Source organism: Staurois parvus, unplaced genomic scaffold (assembly GCF_062004578.1).
Source record: "Staurois parvus isolate SC_StPar_1 unplaced genomic scaffold, SC_StPar_1.0 ptg000544l, whole genome shotgun sequence".
Taxonomy (NCBI): domain Eukaryota; kingdom Metazoa; phylum Chordata; class Amphibia; order Anura; family Ranidae; genus Staurois; species Staurois parvus.
Window position 1 is genome coordinate 5,674,823 of NW_028318340.1, and position 13,844 is coordinate 5,688,666.

General features: G+C 42.4%; 1 protein-coding gene across 6 annotated transcripts in view; it reads right to left on the bottom strand.

Moving 5' to 3' along the window:
- The window catches only part of NBEA (neurobeachin), an 881,324-nt gene that overhangs the window by 598,110 nt on the left and 269,370 nt on the right, over window positions 1–13,844 (bottom strand). For all 6 annotated transcript variants that reach the window (XM_089690860.1, XM_089690861.1, XM_089690859.1 and 3 more), the window contains exon 9: window positions 7,349–7,546. In XM_089690860.1, coding sequence (XP_089546986.1) covers window positions 7,349–7,546 — 198 coding nt within the window. The remainder of the gene's footprint in view (window positions 1–7,348; window positions 7,547–13,844) is intronic.

Here is a 13,844-nt window from a genome sequence, read left to right on the forward strand (position 1 = left end):
TCAGGTGTAAAGGGACAGAGGAGTCCATTTATACACACTGGTCCATAGAGCAGAGTGGGCTCTGTCCATGTCCACTCTGCATAAACTGAACATGGGCCTGTCATCTGGACGCTTTGCTCCGATCAGCAGACAGATCCCTTGCTGATCAAAACAGAGTCCACCATATTATTATTATTATTATACAGGATTTATATAGCACCAACAGTTTGCACAGCGCTTTACAAAATGAAGGCAGACATTACAGTTACAATACAATTTGGTACAAGAGGAAACAGAGGGCCCTGCTCAATAGAGCTTACAATCTATGAGGAAGGGCTGAGTGACACAAAAGGTAATAGGTGTGGGGGGGATGAGCTGATGGAGGAAATAAATGGCGGTTTACTAGGTAGAAGCAGGATAGACTTCTTTAAAGAGAAAGGTTTTCAGGGATCGTCTAAAGGTGGATAGATTAGGAGATAGCCGGACAGATTGGGGAAGAGAATTCCATAGGATGGGAGAAGCTCAGGAGATGTCCTGGAGGTGAGCATGGGAGGAGGTGACAGGGAAACTAGAGAGCAGAAGGTCTTGGGAGGATCGAAGAGAGCGGTTTGGTTGATAATTTGAGACCAGGTTGGAGATGTAGCTGGGAGCAGAGTTGTAGATGGCTTTGTAAGCCGTTAGTATTTTGAATTTGAAGTATGCAGAGGACACAGAACAGCTCTTAATTTATAATGAGATAAAGTTTTGGGGGAGTTTTTACACTTTTTAAACAGAACAAAATGCTCCAAACGGTTTATCAAGCAGTTCAAAAAAGGGGAAAATAGGAGAGGGTCATTGTTAAGAGTTCACATATATTACACTAGTACATTTATATTGAAGTCTGAAAGAGTTCAATCAGTGTGGCATTCCTGGGGGGCATACTTTCTACCCCACACTTCGCTGGTGCAGCCAGGGGTGGTCCAGCCATGGGATGGTTCGCCATGTGGTCCTTATAATCAGCATTCAAGTGAGCAGTTTTCTAATGGACGGTTATAATATTATAGGCTACTATTAGGGTTGGGGATAGCCTTTTCTGAGCTACACTGCATTATAGGATTGTGTACACTTTAGGGTCAGCAGTTTGTTATTGTTATTCTTCTATTAGTCTGTACAATATGGATTAGGACCTATCTGTATGATGTATTGAAAGCCGTAAATAAGCTTTTGCTTTTATAAATGGGCAGGGATGTACAAATCATATCAGCTGACGCCTGGGACATGCAGTTCCAAGTGCTGGACAGGTGGGTTTTATTTAATTTAGCCCTGCTGCAGGGAAGCAGCACGATTTACATTATGCAGTGTGATATTCATATCCGTTTTCAGTGCCACTGTCATTGTAGTTGTTCAGTGGTTCAGGTGCGATTCAAATGTGTCTTCTAGCCACTTCTATGCAAAACTGCCTTCCAGCCACTTTATGCAAAACCGACTTTGAATCGCATCCTATGTGAACAGATATCTCAGAATGCCACTATACTCTAAGACGTCCGAGTCTGGAACGCATCGTTCCAAACTCGTACAGGACCCTTTTATTAAACAGATCAAAATTGCACCGTATAGATGTGAATGTGCTTCATAGAAAACAATGGGATTTCAAATGCCCTGCGAATCTATGCCTTTGTGGTCGCATCAGATTTTCAACAATGTGAACCGGGACTAAGGCTCTATTCACACCTGGGATTGCGCCGAGATTCTGCCCGCTATCTCAAAACGCACTAGAATTGCAAAATACAGGTTCCATTATTTTCAATGGTACCTAACATGCAGTGTGGTGTTGCCACAATTGTACCGCGATTTATCGAGCATTAAATTGCATCGCGTGAAGCTTGTTGCCAAAACAAGAACAGGGAACAAACATTTAAAAAAAACGCAGTTTGGATACAAAGTTGCACATACAAAAGTGCATGAAATCAATGTTCTTTACACACGCACACACTATTTGGAATAGAAATGGTTGACCTGCCCATATGTTATCCATCTTCCTTGTTTTGCTATGACTAGAGGTTCTACTGCAGTAGGAGATTGTGAGATCTGTACAGCAGTGGCACATGTTGCCTTTATGATACAATGGCACAAGCATTATAACAAATATACTAAATATCCAGGCCAAAAATTGGAGGGAAAGAAATGGGAAAAAGGTTGCAAATGGACTTTAAAGGTACAGAAATTCCAAACACAAAGTCCATTTGCAACCTTTTCCCCATTTCTTTCCCTCCAATTTTTGACTAATACAGGGTGCAGCAACATAACTTCCTTTTTTGAAATGCGTGCCATTCAGGCTGTAGCGGCCATAGCGTGGCGGGAGTGGTCTCAGGCGACAGGCGTAGTTCTAAAGTTTTTGTTCTCTTCCAGGTCAGTCATCATCGTGCATTGGAACCGTTGAAACCGCGAGTACGACAAGACGAAGAGCTGGAGTCCCTCGACCCATCAGATCACCTGAGAACATCGAAGCAGTGAGAGCTTCAATGTTGCGATCCCCGCAGCGTTCTGCGCACAAAAACATGCGTCTGCCCTTGGACTTTCGGATTGTTCAGTGAGGCGAATTCTTCACGATGACCTTCATTTCCATCCGTACAAGTTGCCAACTGTGCAGGAACTCTCCAAACGCGACTTCAATTCTTGGAGGAACGCATGTGAGGCAGTACTCGAAAACGTCCCTGAGGACGCAATTGTTTTTTACAGTGATGAAGCCCATTTTCACTTGACTGGATGCGTCAACAAACAGAACATGCGCTACTGGGCCGACACCAATCCTCGAGAATTGCATCAAAGGCCTTTGCATTCATCTAAAGTCACAGTGTGGTGTGCAATTGCCTCAGCTGGGATTATTGGTCCCTGGTTCTTTGAAGAAAATGAGGTCACAGTGACAGTGAATTCAGACCGGTATGTGAACATGTTGGAGGAATTTGTTTTTCCACGACTTGATGAATTGGACTTAGGGGACATTAGGTTCCAACAGGACGGAGCAACGGCTCACACTTCAAGAGCATCAATGGCTGGTTTAAGGGAACACTTCCCGGAGCGCCTCATCTCAATAAGGGACGATTTGGAGTAGCCAGCCCGCTCCCCTGATTTGGCCCCTTGCGACTTTTTTTTGTGGGGTTTTTTGAAATCCCGCGTTTATGTAAACCGTCCAAGGAGCCTACAAGACCTGAAGGCCAACATCCGTGCAGAAATTGCCAACATACCCGCTGCTATGCTGGTAAGGGTCATGAAAAACGCCAGAAATCGGCTTATTCAGTGTATGGACAATGGGGGGCGTCACCTACCTGATATGATTTTCAAAACTGTGTAAAACAGAACTTTAGATATGTACCTACATTATTAAAGACAAAAACAATTCTGATTCATAAAATGGGTTTTATTGCGTTTTGAAAAATGGAAGTTATGTTCCTGCACCCTGTATAATTGACGTGGCACCACATATTACCCATGATCTGGCACCCGGGATACACTCTATTCCTTTCTTTTGTTCTATAAATATCCAGGCCACCTATAACAAAACTTATTTTTTCCTTCGGAAAAAGAATAATGCCGCCAGTTGATTTTTCAGAATACCAGGCATCTGACAGATCCTTGAAATGTCATTCCTCTTTATGAACAATGGCAAGATGCAATATGAATTTGTCTCATGCAAAGCTAATTTGAGAATGTGATGTTATGGGTCGGTAAGCACCAGATGTGCCTCATCTCTGCCTTGGCATTCACTTGTAATCACTGCATGCATGTCTGCCTGGTCAGTTGTTGGCAGCAGCATGGCTTCATCTCCCCTGTCCTCGAAGGTACTCTGTGCGACCCTGCCATCCCTTTACCCTTCACCACACACATACTGGCATCAATTGGCCATCTATTTTCTGACTGCTTAGTGCAATCTTGCAAACACTCTGGGAATCTAGAGACCTATTTGATGTATTTTGCAATGAATAGCTATAAACAAAATACAAATCATACGGTAACTGAAAATGTGGTGCCAAGTCACGATTGCATTCAATGCCAGTGATTTTATTCTTTAACAAAGGGATATTGCATACGTATTTCACTCTAAGTGAGTGATGATAACTCAGGGAGAGTTAAGCCATTTTAAGGCCCCTTAGGCAGAAGCACATCCAGCGTCTGCTGCATAGCTCCTAGGCTGCTCTGAGCTCCCAGTGCTCTTCCTTTGAGAAGATCAATTTGTTTGAATGCAGCATATTGAGCTGTTGGCTCAATGAAACTCATTTGCATCAGGGAACACTCGGCAGCCATAAAAAATGCAAAGCCCCCCTTTTACCTGTATATTAACAGGGCCTTGGCATGGTCCCTATGGAAGCATGAGAAACAGTGATAAGACCCATACAGCTGTGCTGCCAGACCTTCTGAACATACTGTACCTGCAGAAATGTCTCCTGCTTACTCTGTGTGCCACCATTCTGATAACTACAGACAACAATGACAAATCCATGACAAGCAGCATAATCAGAAAACAATACTCTGGACTTTTGGGACCACCGGATGACAACTCTAGAAATGACAAGGTTGAAAATCCCATCGTCACAAATTAGCTTTGCAGCTGATCTGGTATTTGTGGTTTCACAGATCAGCAACCATGCTATTGTCACTTGTAATATGGTCTGGTTGGACCTCCTTGCTGAACAGGCCTGGAAGTTATAAATGTCACCACATCTCACCTGCTGATTAATATAGCTTGTTTTATGAATAGTTCCTGTCCAGTCTCCCAATATCCTTCTACACTGCTCAAAATTAAAGGAACACTTTTTAATCAGAGTATAGCATTAAGTCAATGAATCTCCTGGGATATTGATCTGATCAGTTAAGTAGCAGAGGGGGTTGTTAATCACTTTCAGCAGTTTTGGTGTTAATGAAATTAACAACAGGTGCATTAGATGCACAACAATGAAACGACTCCCAGAACAGGAATGGTTTTACAGGTGGAGGCCACTGACATTTTTTTCCCTACTCCTCTTTTCTGACTGTTTTTTCACTAGTTTTGCATTTTGCTAGGGTCAGTGTCACTACTGGTAGCAGGAGGTGATACCTGGATCCTACAAAGGTTGCATAGGCAGTCCAACTCCTCCAGGATGGCACATTAATATGTGCCATTGCCAGGTTTGCTGTGTCTCCCAGCACAGTCTCAAGAGCATGGAGGAGATTCCAGGAGACAGGAAGTTACTCTAGGAGAGCTGGACAGGGCCGCAGAAAGTTTGTAACCCATCAGCAGGACCGGTATTTGCTCCTTTGTGCAAGGAGGAACAGGATGAGCACTGCCAGAGCCCTACAAAATGACCTCCTGCAGGCCACTGGTGTGAATGTCTCTGCCAAACAACCAGAAACAGACTTCATGAGGGTGGCCTGAGGGCCCGACTTCCTCTATAGGCTGATCATTTTAATTTTCATCAAAAGATGGGGCATCCATACGTTCCTAACACATTACCCAGTCCATATTAGTATAGATATCCAGCATGATATTTTTCCCCATTGAGATCTCATGTGTTTTCAAAGTGTTCCTTAAATTATTTTTACCAGTGTATTTAAACTGTGCTCTGGCTACCATCAACTGCCTGAGCAACAGGTTGGGGTTGATTTGCTAAAACTGGAAAGTGCAAAATCAGGTACAGCTCTGCATAAAAACCAGCCAGCTTCCAGTTTGTTTTTTTTTTGGGGAGGGGGGTTCAAAGCTTAAATGAACAAGCTGGAGCTGATTGGTTTCTATGCAGAGCTGCACCAGATTTTGCATTCTCCAGTTTTGGTAAAACACAACCCTGTTGTGTTCCTAGCTTCTGACTGATGTTACAGTGTTCCTAACTGACCCCAAGTTTCCTTCTCTTCAGTTATGGCTATATGTCGGCCCACAATTTTCTGATGCCTGCCCTGACCTTTGGCCTGTCCCAGTCTCTGGAATTGATTAGAAATTTGGAACTCTCCTGTTCTCTCCTTGGTCAGCTGCCATCTTGCACAAGTGTGAGCCCTAAAAAACAGCAGAGTTGCATCCTGGGAGCCTTCTTATAACAAAATCCACCACTCCTTTCGAGGTGCACTGGTGAATATCAGGTGACTCCTTTGACTCTGTGCCTCAGCTCTTTTTAGGGCTCACACCTCTTCCAATTATGCCGACAACCTAGAGCAGCTTTTCTCAACCAGGATGCCCAGGCACCCTGGGGTGCCTTGAGGTTTCTTCAGGGGTGCCTTGGCAAAATGTCTAAAAATTGCCCAAAACTTGTATACAAGCCAGCAGGTGGAACAGGCCTGACTTTTAGTTACACAAAGCCACGGATTTTCATTGTGCACCATAATGACCTTCTAGCTTCCGGAGTCCTGACAACCAATGACATCATCAGCTGATAAAGGAGGATGTCAGTTGCCTTCACAGCATCCTAGTCTGACCCTCCCCAGCCCCTCTCCATCAGTGCTGGGGTCACATTAGCTCTGTGATGGAGAAAAACTGAGGGAGAAGAGAAATACTGGACTACTACTCAGTACCATTGTGCAAAAGTATATTTGCTTTGGAAGAATAAATCACCTCTAATGTTGGGTGTCCTACGTGTGTGGATGTTGCTGCATTGTATAAAACTATTAGAGTAGTTTTTCACATTTTAGAATGGGGTGCCTTTTTAAAATTATGGACAGTCCTGAGGAACTCTATTTTAGAATGGGGTGCCTCAAGACTGTCCATAATTTGAAAGGGTGTCTCTGAACTGTCCATAATTTTATAGGGTGCTTTGACTGAAAAAAGGTTGAGAAACTCTGACGTACAGTATCCACAACCCCACTAGTACGCAGCTACCATGCAATAAGTTACACATAGACATCTGCAGATTGGTATGAAATGTTACTGTCATCTTCTGTGGAGAGGATTGACAGTTCATATAATTAAATGAATGTTTGAAGTAGAGGAGCAGCTTTCTGCAACATTCACTATGCAGCTAATTCAAGAGGGCAGAACTTAGCAGGAAAGAGACTCCAGCACATATATGATGAATCTGGTTACATTTCATATCAGCAAGGATGTCACACTGCTATAGTAGATGTGCAGGATGACACTTGCATGAATTAAGTGCTGTACTACACATTCAATTGTCACCAGAGCAGTCAAAGTCTAGCTTAGAAAACCCTACAATTTCAAGCAAGGCTGAAAAGGTTTGTCTTATCTAGAGATCCATAGAACTATCCAGATGACCTCTGGAGACATCAAACAGCTCATAAAATCACTGTTCTCTGTTCCAATTTCATGGACAGAAGTATCACTGTGCATCACATCCACACATGAATTTGGTACTTAGAGGAACACACCGTGAGGAATCTTAATGGAATGAAAATGCACAAAACCTGAACATACCTGTAACATTAGAGCATGTGGTGAATGCACAAATATAGAAGGATTTTCCTTTGGTGATGATTCAAGGCAGAGCTGAGCATCGGTTGCCTTTGCGTTGTATGTGAACGCTATACTGCTTGCAAGTTTCCCATCATACAGGACCTGCTTGTGGTGTTCAGCCAGATGAATATCGCTCTCAGACTTAAACTTGAAAGTACTCTAAGGAAACACAAAGCAAAACACATAAGAATTTGAGATAACAACGTATCAATATACAAACAGATCAAAAAGTTCAAATTTCTGTATTCTTTGGATAGTAGTGAATGGTTAAAATGTGGCAGCTTTTTGCTTTCTGTGTCCCCATTGGGGAGATTTAACTTCACTTACTTCCCCTTAGACATAACAGGAAGTGGGAGAAAATATCTCTAAAAGTGAGAGAAATTCTCTTGCACAGCTGTCATAGCTGTCCCTACTGCATCAAAAACAAAAAAAAAAAAAGTTTTGATTTAAGAGTCGATGAATTTTCAATGCTTGCTCGAAAACATTTAGGCTGGGTTCACACTCATGTGGTGTGGTACATCGCATGTGACTCGCACAGGAACAGCACCACATTCCTGTGCAAATCACCTGCGAATTGTGTGCGGTGCAATTGCAATTCAGATCGTACCGCATCCACACCAAAAAGGTGCAGGACCCTTTTTTGGGTCCACACTAGAATCGAATCACATGGATTTTCACACCAATGCGATCAAATTCTGCACATCGCACCGCATTTTGCGGACAGATTTCAGGGTGTCATTAACTTAACATACACCCCCCGCAGCAGTTCACATGAACGGGGTGAGATTCTGATGCGGTTTAGAATTCGCACTGAAAACGCTGAGAATTCCAGACCGCATCCGCATGAACCAGGGCTTAAATAGTGTTTATTATTATATTGATAAATGCAGCAAGATTTACATTGTTGCTACCCGCATACTCCACTCTTCTATACGTTATATATGTGCATTGATCTCCTAAAAGTATAACTCAAGGCAAAACTTTTTTTTTATTTGGATAGAGTAGGGAGGGGTTAGAATCCATCAGGTTTTTTATTTCTGCATGCATCCCAGTTACGGAGATTCACCAGTGTCACCAGAGATGAAAACAGTAAATCCAGAATTTTGAGATGCCGCCAGAACAGGAAATCTTCCTATGGGGATGTTTGTTTCCATGACAGAAAATATTTCCCTCACATTGGAAAAAAGATTTCCTCTGACTTCCTGTTGAGATTACAGGACAGGAAGTGAAGAGAAATCCCCCAAGACACAGATAGTGGGGAAAACAACCTGACAGCAATTTTACCCTCCTCTATTCAAAGTGTGTGTGGGGGTGGGAATTTTGGCTTTACATGCACCAATCAGCCATAACTTTATGACCACTGACATGCTAAGTGAATAACACTGATTATCTCTTTACAATGACATCTGAAAGTCAGTGTAATATATATTAAGCAAACATGTAAATATGTTGTCCCTGAAGTTAATGTGTTAAAAGCGGAAAAGAAAAAAAAAATTGGGCATCACCATTTGTTGTGTATGGGGCTGCGTAGCCACAGACTCATCATGGTGCCTATGATGATCTGTGTTCACAGCCAAAAACTCCTACAATGGGCACGCAAGTATCAGAACGTGACCACAGAGCAATGGAAGATGGTGGCCTGGTCTGATGAATCACGTTCTCTATTACATCATGTGGATAGCTGGGTGCGTGTGTGTCGCTTATCTGGGGAACAGATGGCACCAGGCTGCACTATCGGAAGAAGGCGGAGGCAAGCTCATGCTTTGGGCAATGTTCTGCTAGGAAACCTTGGATCTTGCTATTAACATGGATGTTACTTTGATACATACAACCTACCTAAACATTTCTGCAGATCAAGTACACCCCTTCATAAAAACAGTGTTCCCTGATGGCAACAGCCCCTTTCAGCAGGATAATGCGCCCTGCCACACTGCAAAAATGGTTCAAAAATGGTTTTAGGAACACAGCAATGAGCATGAGGTGTTGACTTGGCCTCCAAATTCTCCAGAGCTCAATCCCATCATGCCATCTGTGAGATGTGCTGGACAAACAAGTCCAGTCCATGGAGGTCCCACCTTACAACACAGAGGGCCTTAAGGATCTGCTACAGATGGCTGGTGCCAGATACTTAAGCATATATCTTCAGAGGTCAAGTGGTATCTATAATCTGAAGGGTCAGGGATGTTTTGGCAGCATAAGGGGGACCTACTCAAAATTAGGTAGGTGATCATAAAGTTATGGCTGATTGGTGTGATCTCTAAAATGGAATTCTGGAAACTGTGCCCAAGAAAAGGCAAAAGAGGGCAAATGCCTAGTCACCAGTATTGCCTGTGCTCTCCCTGCAGCTGATCTTTACCCATTACCAGCTTATCATGCCTTACTTTTGCACTAGGTCTGTGTGGATGTGGGCAACTTGGTAGAGGCATGGCTTTACTTCCTCGCGTCAGAGCCTCTAGCGGGGAGAACAGGCAGCAGCAAAGTAGAAGCATCACCAAATCTCAATCCAAATCTTCAGAGACCAGCTTTCAGAGGCAGCAGTGTCCTAAATCTCACACTGCAGACATACAGAAATGAGGCTCAAAGAAAAGGGTGTCTAGGCACCCTCATATACTAGAAATGCATTCCATTTTTTCAGGAGCAGTTTCAGGGTATTGCTTGGCCAAATCATCTTTTGTTGAGTTAAGGTCTCCTCTAAGACTCAAAACCAGGGTGATACAATAATTGAAGGTAATGGATGGAGGTCCCTCTGTTCACATTGCCCCGAGTTAACAACCAGGGCAGCACAAGGTCCTGGTCATATGAGACTTAGCATTCCCCTGAAGATATTAACTGGGTATGGTTGTATGACGGCTCAAGCAGCAAGCAGAGCAATGCAGCACACAAGGGAAGAAAGGCATTGTACAACATGGCACCAACGTGTGCACGTGGGTGCCGCTTTAAACACAACAGCACTTTGGCACAAAACGACTGAACAGTGAACATATTGATAAGTAAACTGACAGTAAATGCATATTTAAATACAGATTATTTAAAAAATGGTTTCCTTAAAGCTACAGTTCCACTTTAAAGTGTATCTAAAGCTCCCAAAATATGTATTGCAGCTTACCAGTCATTTATATGAGGTGTCCACATTAGCTTTCTATTTTCCTAGGCTTTTTTCTTTATTTTTACCTAAAAGTCCTGCGAATAACACACATCTTGTCCCTGAGTGACTGCGCTCTCTCACCCCATTGTACCTATGGAGGCAGCCATTGCTACCACCCAGGTTGGATTTCAAAGATATCTTCCTCTATTAATCTCCATTACATGCAGTGGTGTATTTAGGTATTGTGCTACCCTAGGCAACACAAAAATCGAGAGAGCCCAAACACTGACCAACACTACATCACCCCGCACCCCCAAACACTGCCCGCCCAGAGAGCCTGGCAACAACCAACATCCCCACCCGAGAAAGCCTTCCACCACCCCCCATTACAATGGGGAGAGAGGGGGACATTCAACTTCACAGCTCTACACATCCAAAGGAACAAGATTCAGGCTCTGCATATACATTCAAACAGCCTGCCACGGATCCCACCTGGTCCCCATGCCGCATGTGCCCCTTCTTCCGGGGGGGGGCAATGCTGCCCCCCCCCAAAAAAATGCTGTTCCAGGCAAACGCCTTGTTTGCCTTTGTGGTGAATATGCCCCTAATTACATGGGGGATGGGGAGATCAGCAGCTTACAGAAGGAATATAAAATTGTTTTATGCTTCGAGTTCAGTTCACAGGAAGTGACAAGGACAATCCATTTCTGGTAGATAAACAGGAGTTTTCTGTATGTAATAAAGGATACTATTGCAACTATAGGAATGCAAGGAATAGTAAGCTGCAATATATTGAATTTTTTTCTGGGGTTTGGTTATATTTCTTATACAAAGTCAAAAAAAGCTCCTCAGCATCTGTGAATCTTCAAAGTATCATATATAAATTTGATCCATCCCCAAAAACAATTCTTTTGAGTCCACGTGTACCTCAAAAAGAACAAATGGCTACATATAGTGCATTGTCCTCAAAAATATATAACAAAATCAATGATCAATGTGCACTTGTGTTCAAAATGTATTAATAAAAATCACCCAGTGTCCACTAAATATGGCTGAATTAAATACTCTTACCCTAAAAAATACTTTATATAGCTTTACATCTCATTTCCCATAAGAATCCACTCACGGCTGATCCTACGGACACATTCTTGCAAGGGATATCTCCCGAAAAAAAACGCATCATAGTGTATTATCCTTTAAACATGTGATTAGTGCTCCCCTCTTCAACACCACTTAGTGAAACGAAAAGAACCACTCTCCACCACCTTCCAAACCATGCACCTTACTGGACTACAGATATCCAATAGCATAAATAGATGTGAGATAACTCCTCTTAATCCATACTGATCCAATCTCTAATCACAATAAGCATCATATTATAGTTTGAAAAAGAGAAAGACCATATAGTGTAGTAAATTGTATAAATGGTCTATTTTATTAAAATTGTGCTTACAAGAAGAAAACTCTCAAATCGCATGTATCCTCAATGAGAAACAGTGTAATATCCATCCAATACAGCACAACTATACAGAACCTCTCTCAAGATGGCCGCTCCACCACTTCCAGTTTACGTCTTACGTCTGACATCACGTCCCTTGACGCGTTTCGTCACTTCTGAATTTATCACCCCTTTTGATAAAGTCAGAAGTAGCGGAGCGGCCATCTTGAGAGAGGTTCTGTATAGCCTGTGCTGTATTGGATGGATATTACACTGTTTCTCACTGAGGATACATGCAATTTGAAAGTTTTCCTCTTGTAAGCACAATTTTAATAAAATAGACCATTTATACAATATATATATAGTCATCTCACATCTATTTATGCTATTGGATATCTGTAGTCCAGTAAGGTGCATGGTTTGGAAGGTGGTGGAGAGTGGCTCTTTTCATTTCATTAAGTGGTGTTGAAGAGGGGAGCACTTATCACATGTTTAAAGGATAATACACCATGATGCATTTTTTTCGGAGGTATCCCTTGTAAGGATGATGATGCGTCTGTAGGATCAGCCGTGAGTTAATTCTTATGGGAAATGAGATGTAAAGCTATATAAAGTATTTTTTAGGGTAAGAGTATTTAATTCAGCCATATTTAGTGGACACTGGGTGATTTTTATAAATACATTTTGAACATAAGTGCACATTGATAATTGATTTTGCTATATATTTTTGAGGACAATGCACTATATGTAGCCATTTGTTCTTTTTGTGGTACACGTGGACACAAAAGAATTGTTTTTGGAGATGGATCAAGTTTATATATGATACCTTGAAGATTCACAGACGCTGAGGAGGTTTGTTGATTTTGGACTTTCTGGGGAGAAAGTGTGACTTTGTGTGCGTCTAGGGGATTTATTTATTTTATTTGACTTTGTTAGTAACTTTGTGGGTACACCGATTTTGATATTCATATTTCTTATACAGTGGGAGTTATTATAGCAGTAATGAAGTCTGGAGGAAAAAAGTACCCCCCTCCCCCCCAAAGTTAATGACATTATGTGCTAGTTTGCACTGCACACTAGCACATTACGATAGACTTACCTGTAAAATGAATCCCTCCGGGGGCATGCTGTCACTGTTGCCAGGGCCTCTGTCTTCACCCGGTCTTCCTTTCGGATTCACGGGCTCTGGCCGAGCCACGGTGACACCACTCCCACCCATGCGCACAGAGGTGTCACTGGCTGCAGAAATTGCGAATATCTCCTAAACAGTGCACATTTAAGAGATATTCATTGTTCCTACAGGTAAGCTTTATTAAAAGCTTACCTGTAGGTAAAAAAAGACCAAGCGGAGTTTATTACCACTTTAAAAAGAATTGTGTAAGCAAAATAGAAACCACTCCACTGTAAAGAGTAAAAAGGGTTAACTTTATGGATGGGAATGTATGGCTAATTCCGAAGTGCTTGCTTTTCCATTGTGTGCACAGCCTGCACGCCTTGTCATTAAACTGGGCTCACATCCCATTGGCCTTGCTGCCAGCTACTGCTACACTAAGACTATTATAGTAGGAGAACAAAAAGGTACAGAAGGATACTGCATCCGGTTAGGAAAAACGAGCAATAGAGAATCAACAAATTAGGAGAGAACTATTCTAGGATCAGGCTGTGTGCATCCTGTTCTTTTCCAACTTTATTACCCCTTCAGCAAATACTACGTAGAAATGCCAGTTTGTCAGACCTCCTCCTCATACATTCATATACAGTACACATATTCATTCCTGGCACTGGATCACTGACAAGCTAGATCACAGTGTTTTTCAAAAGTAAACTCATAAATGATTCCAAATGATTTAGAAGATGCATAACAAAGTAGCAGCTAAATAGTCCCACTTGCACCTATGTGTTTTAATATACGTCAGTCCATACAATCAGGCTAT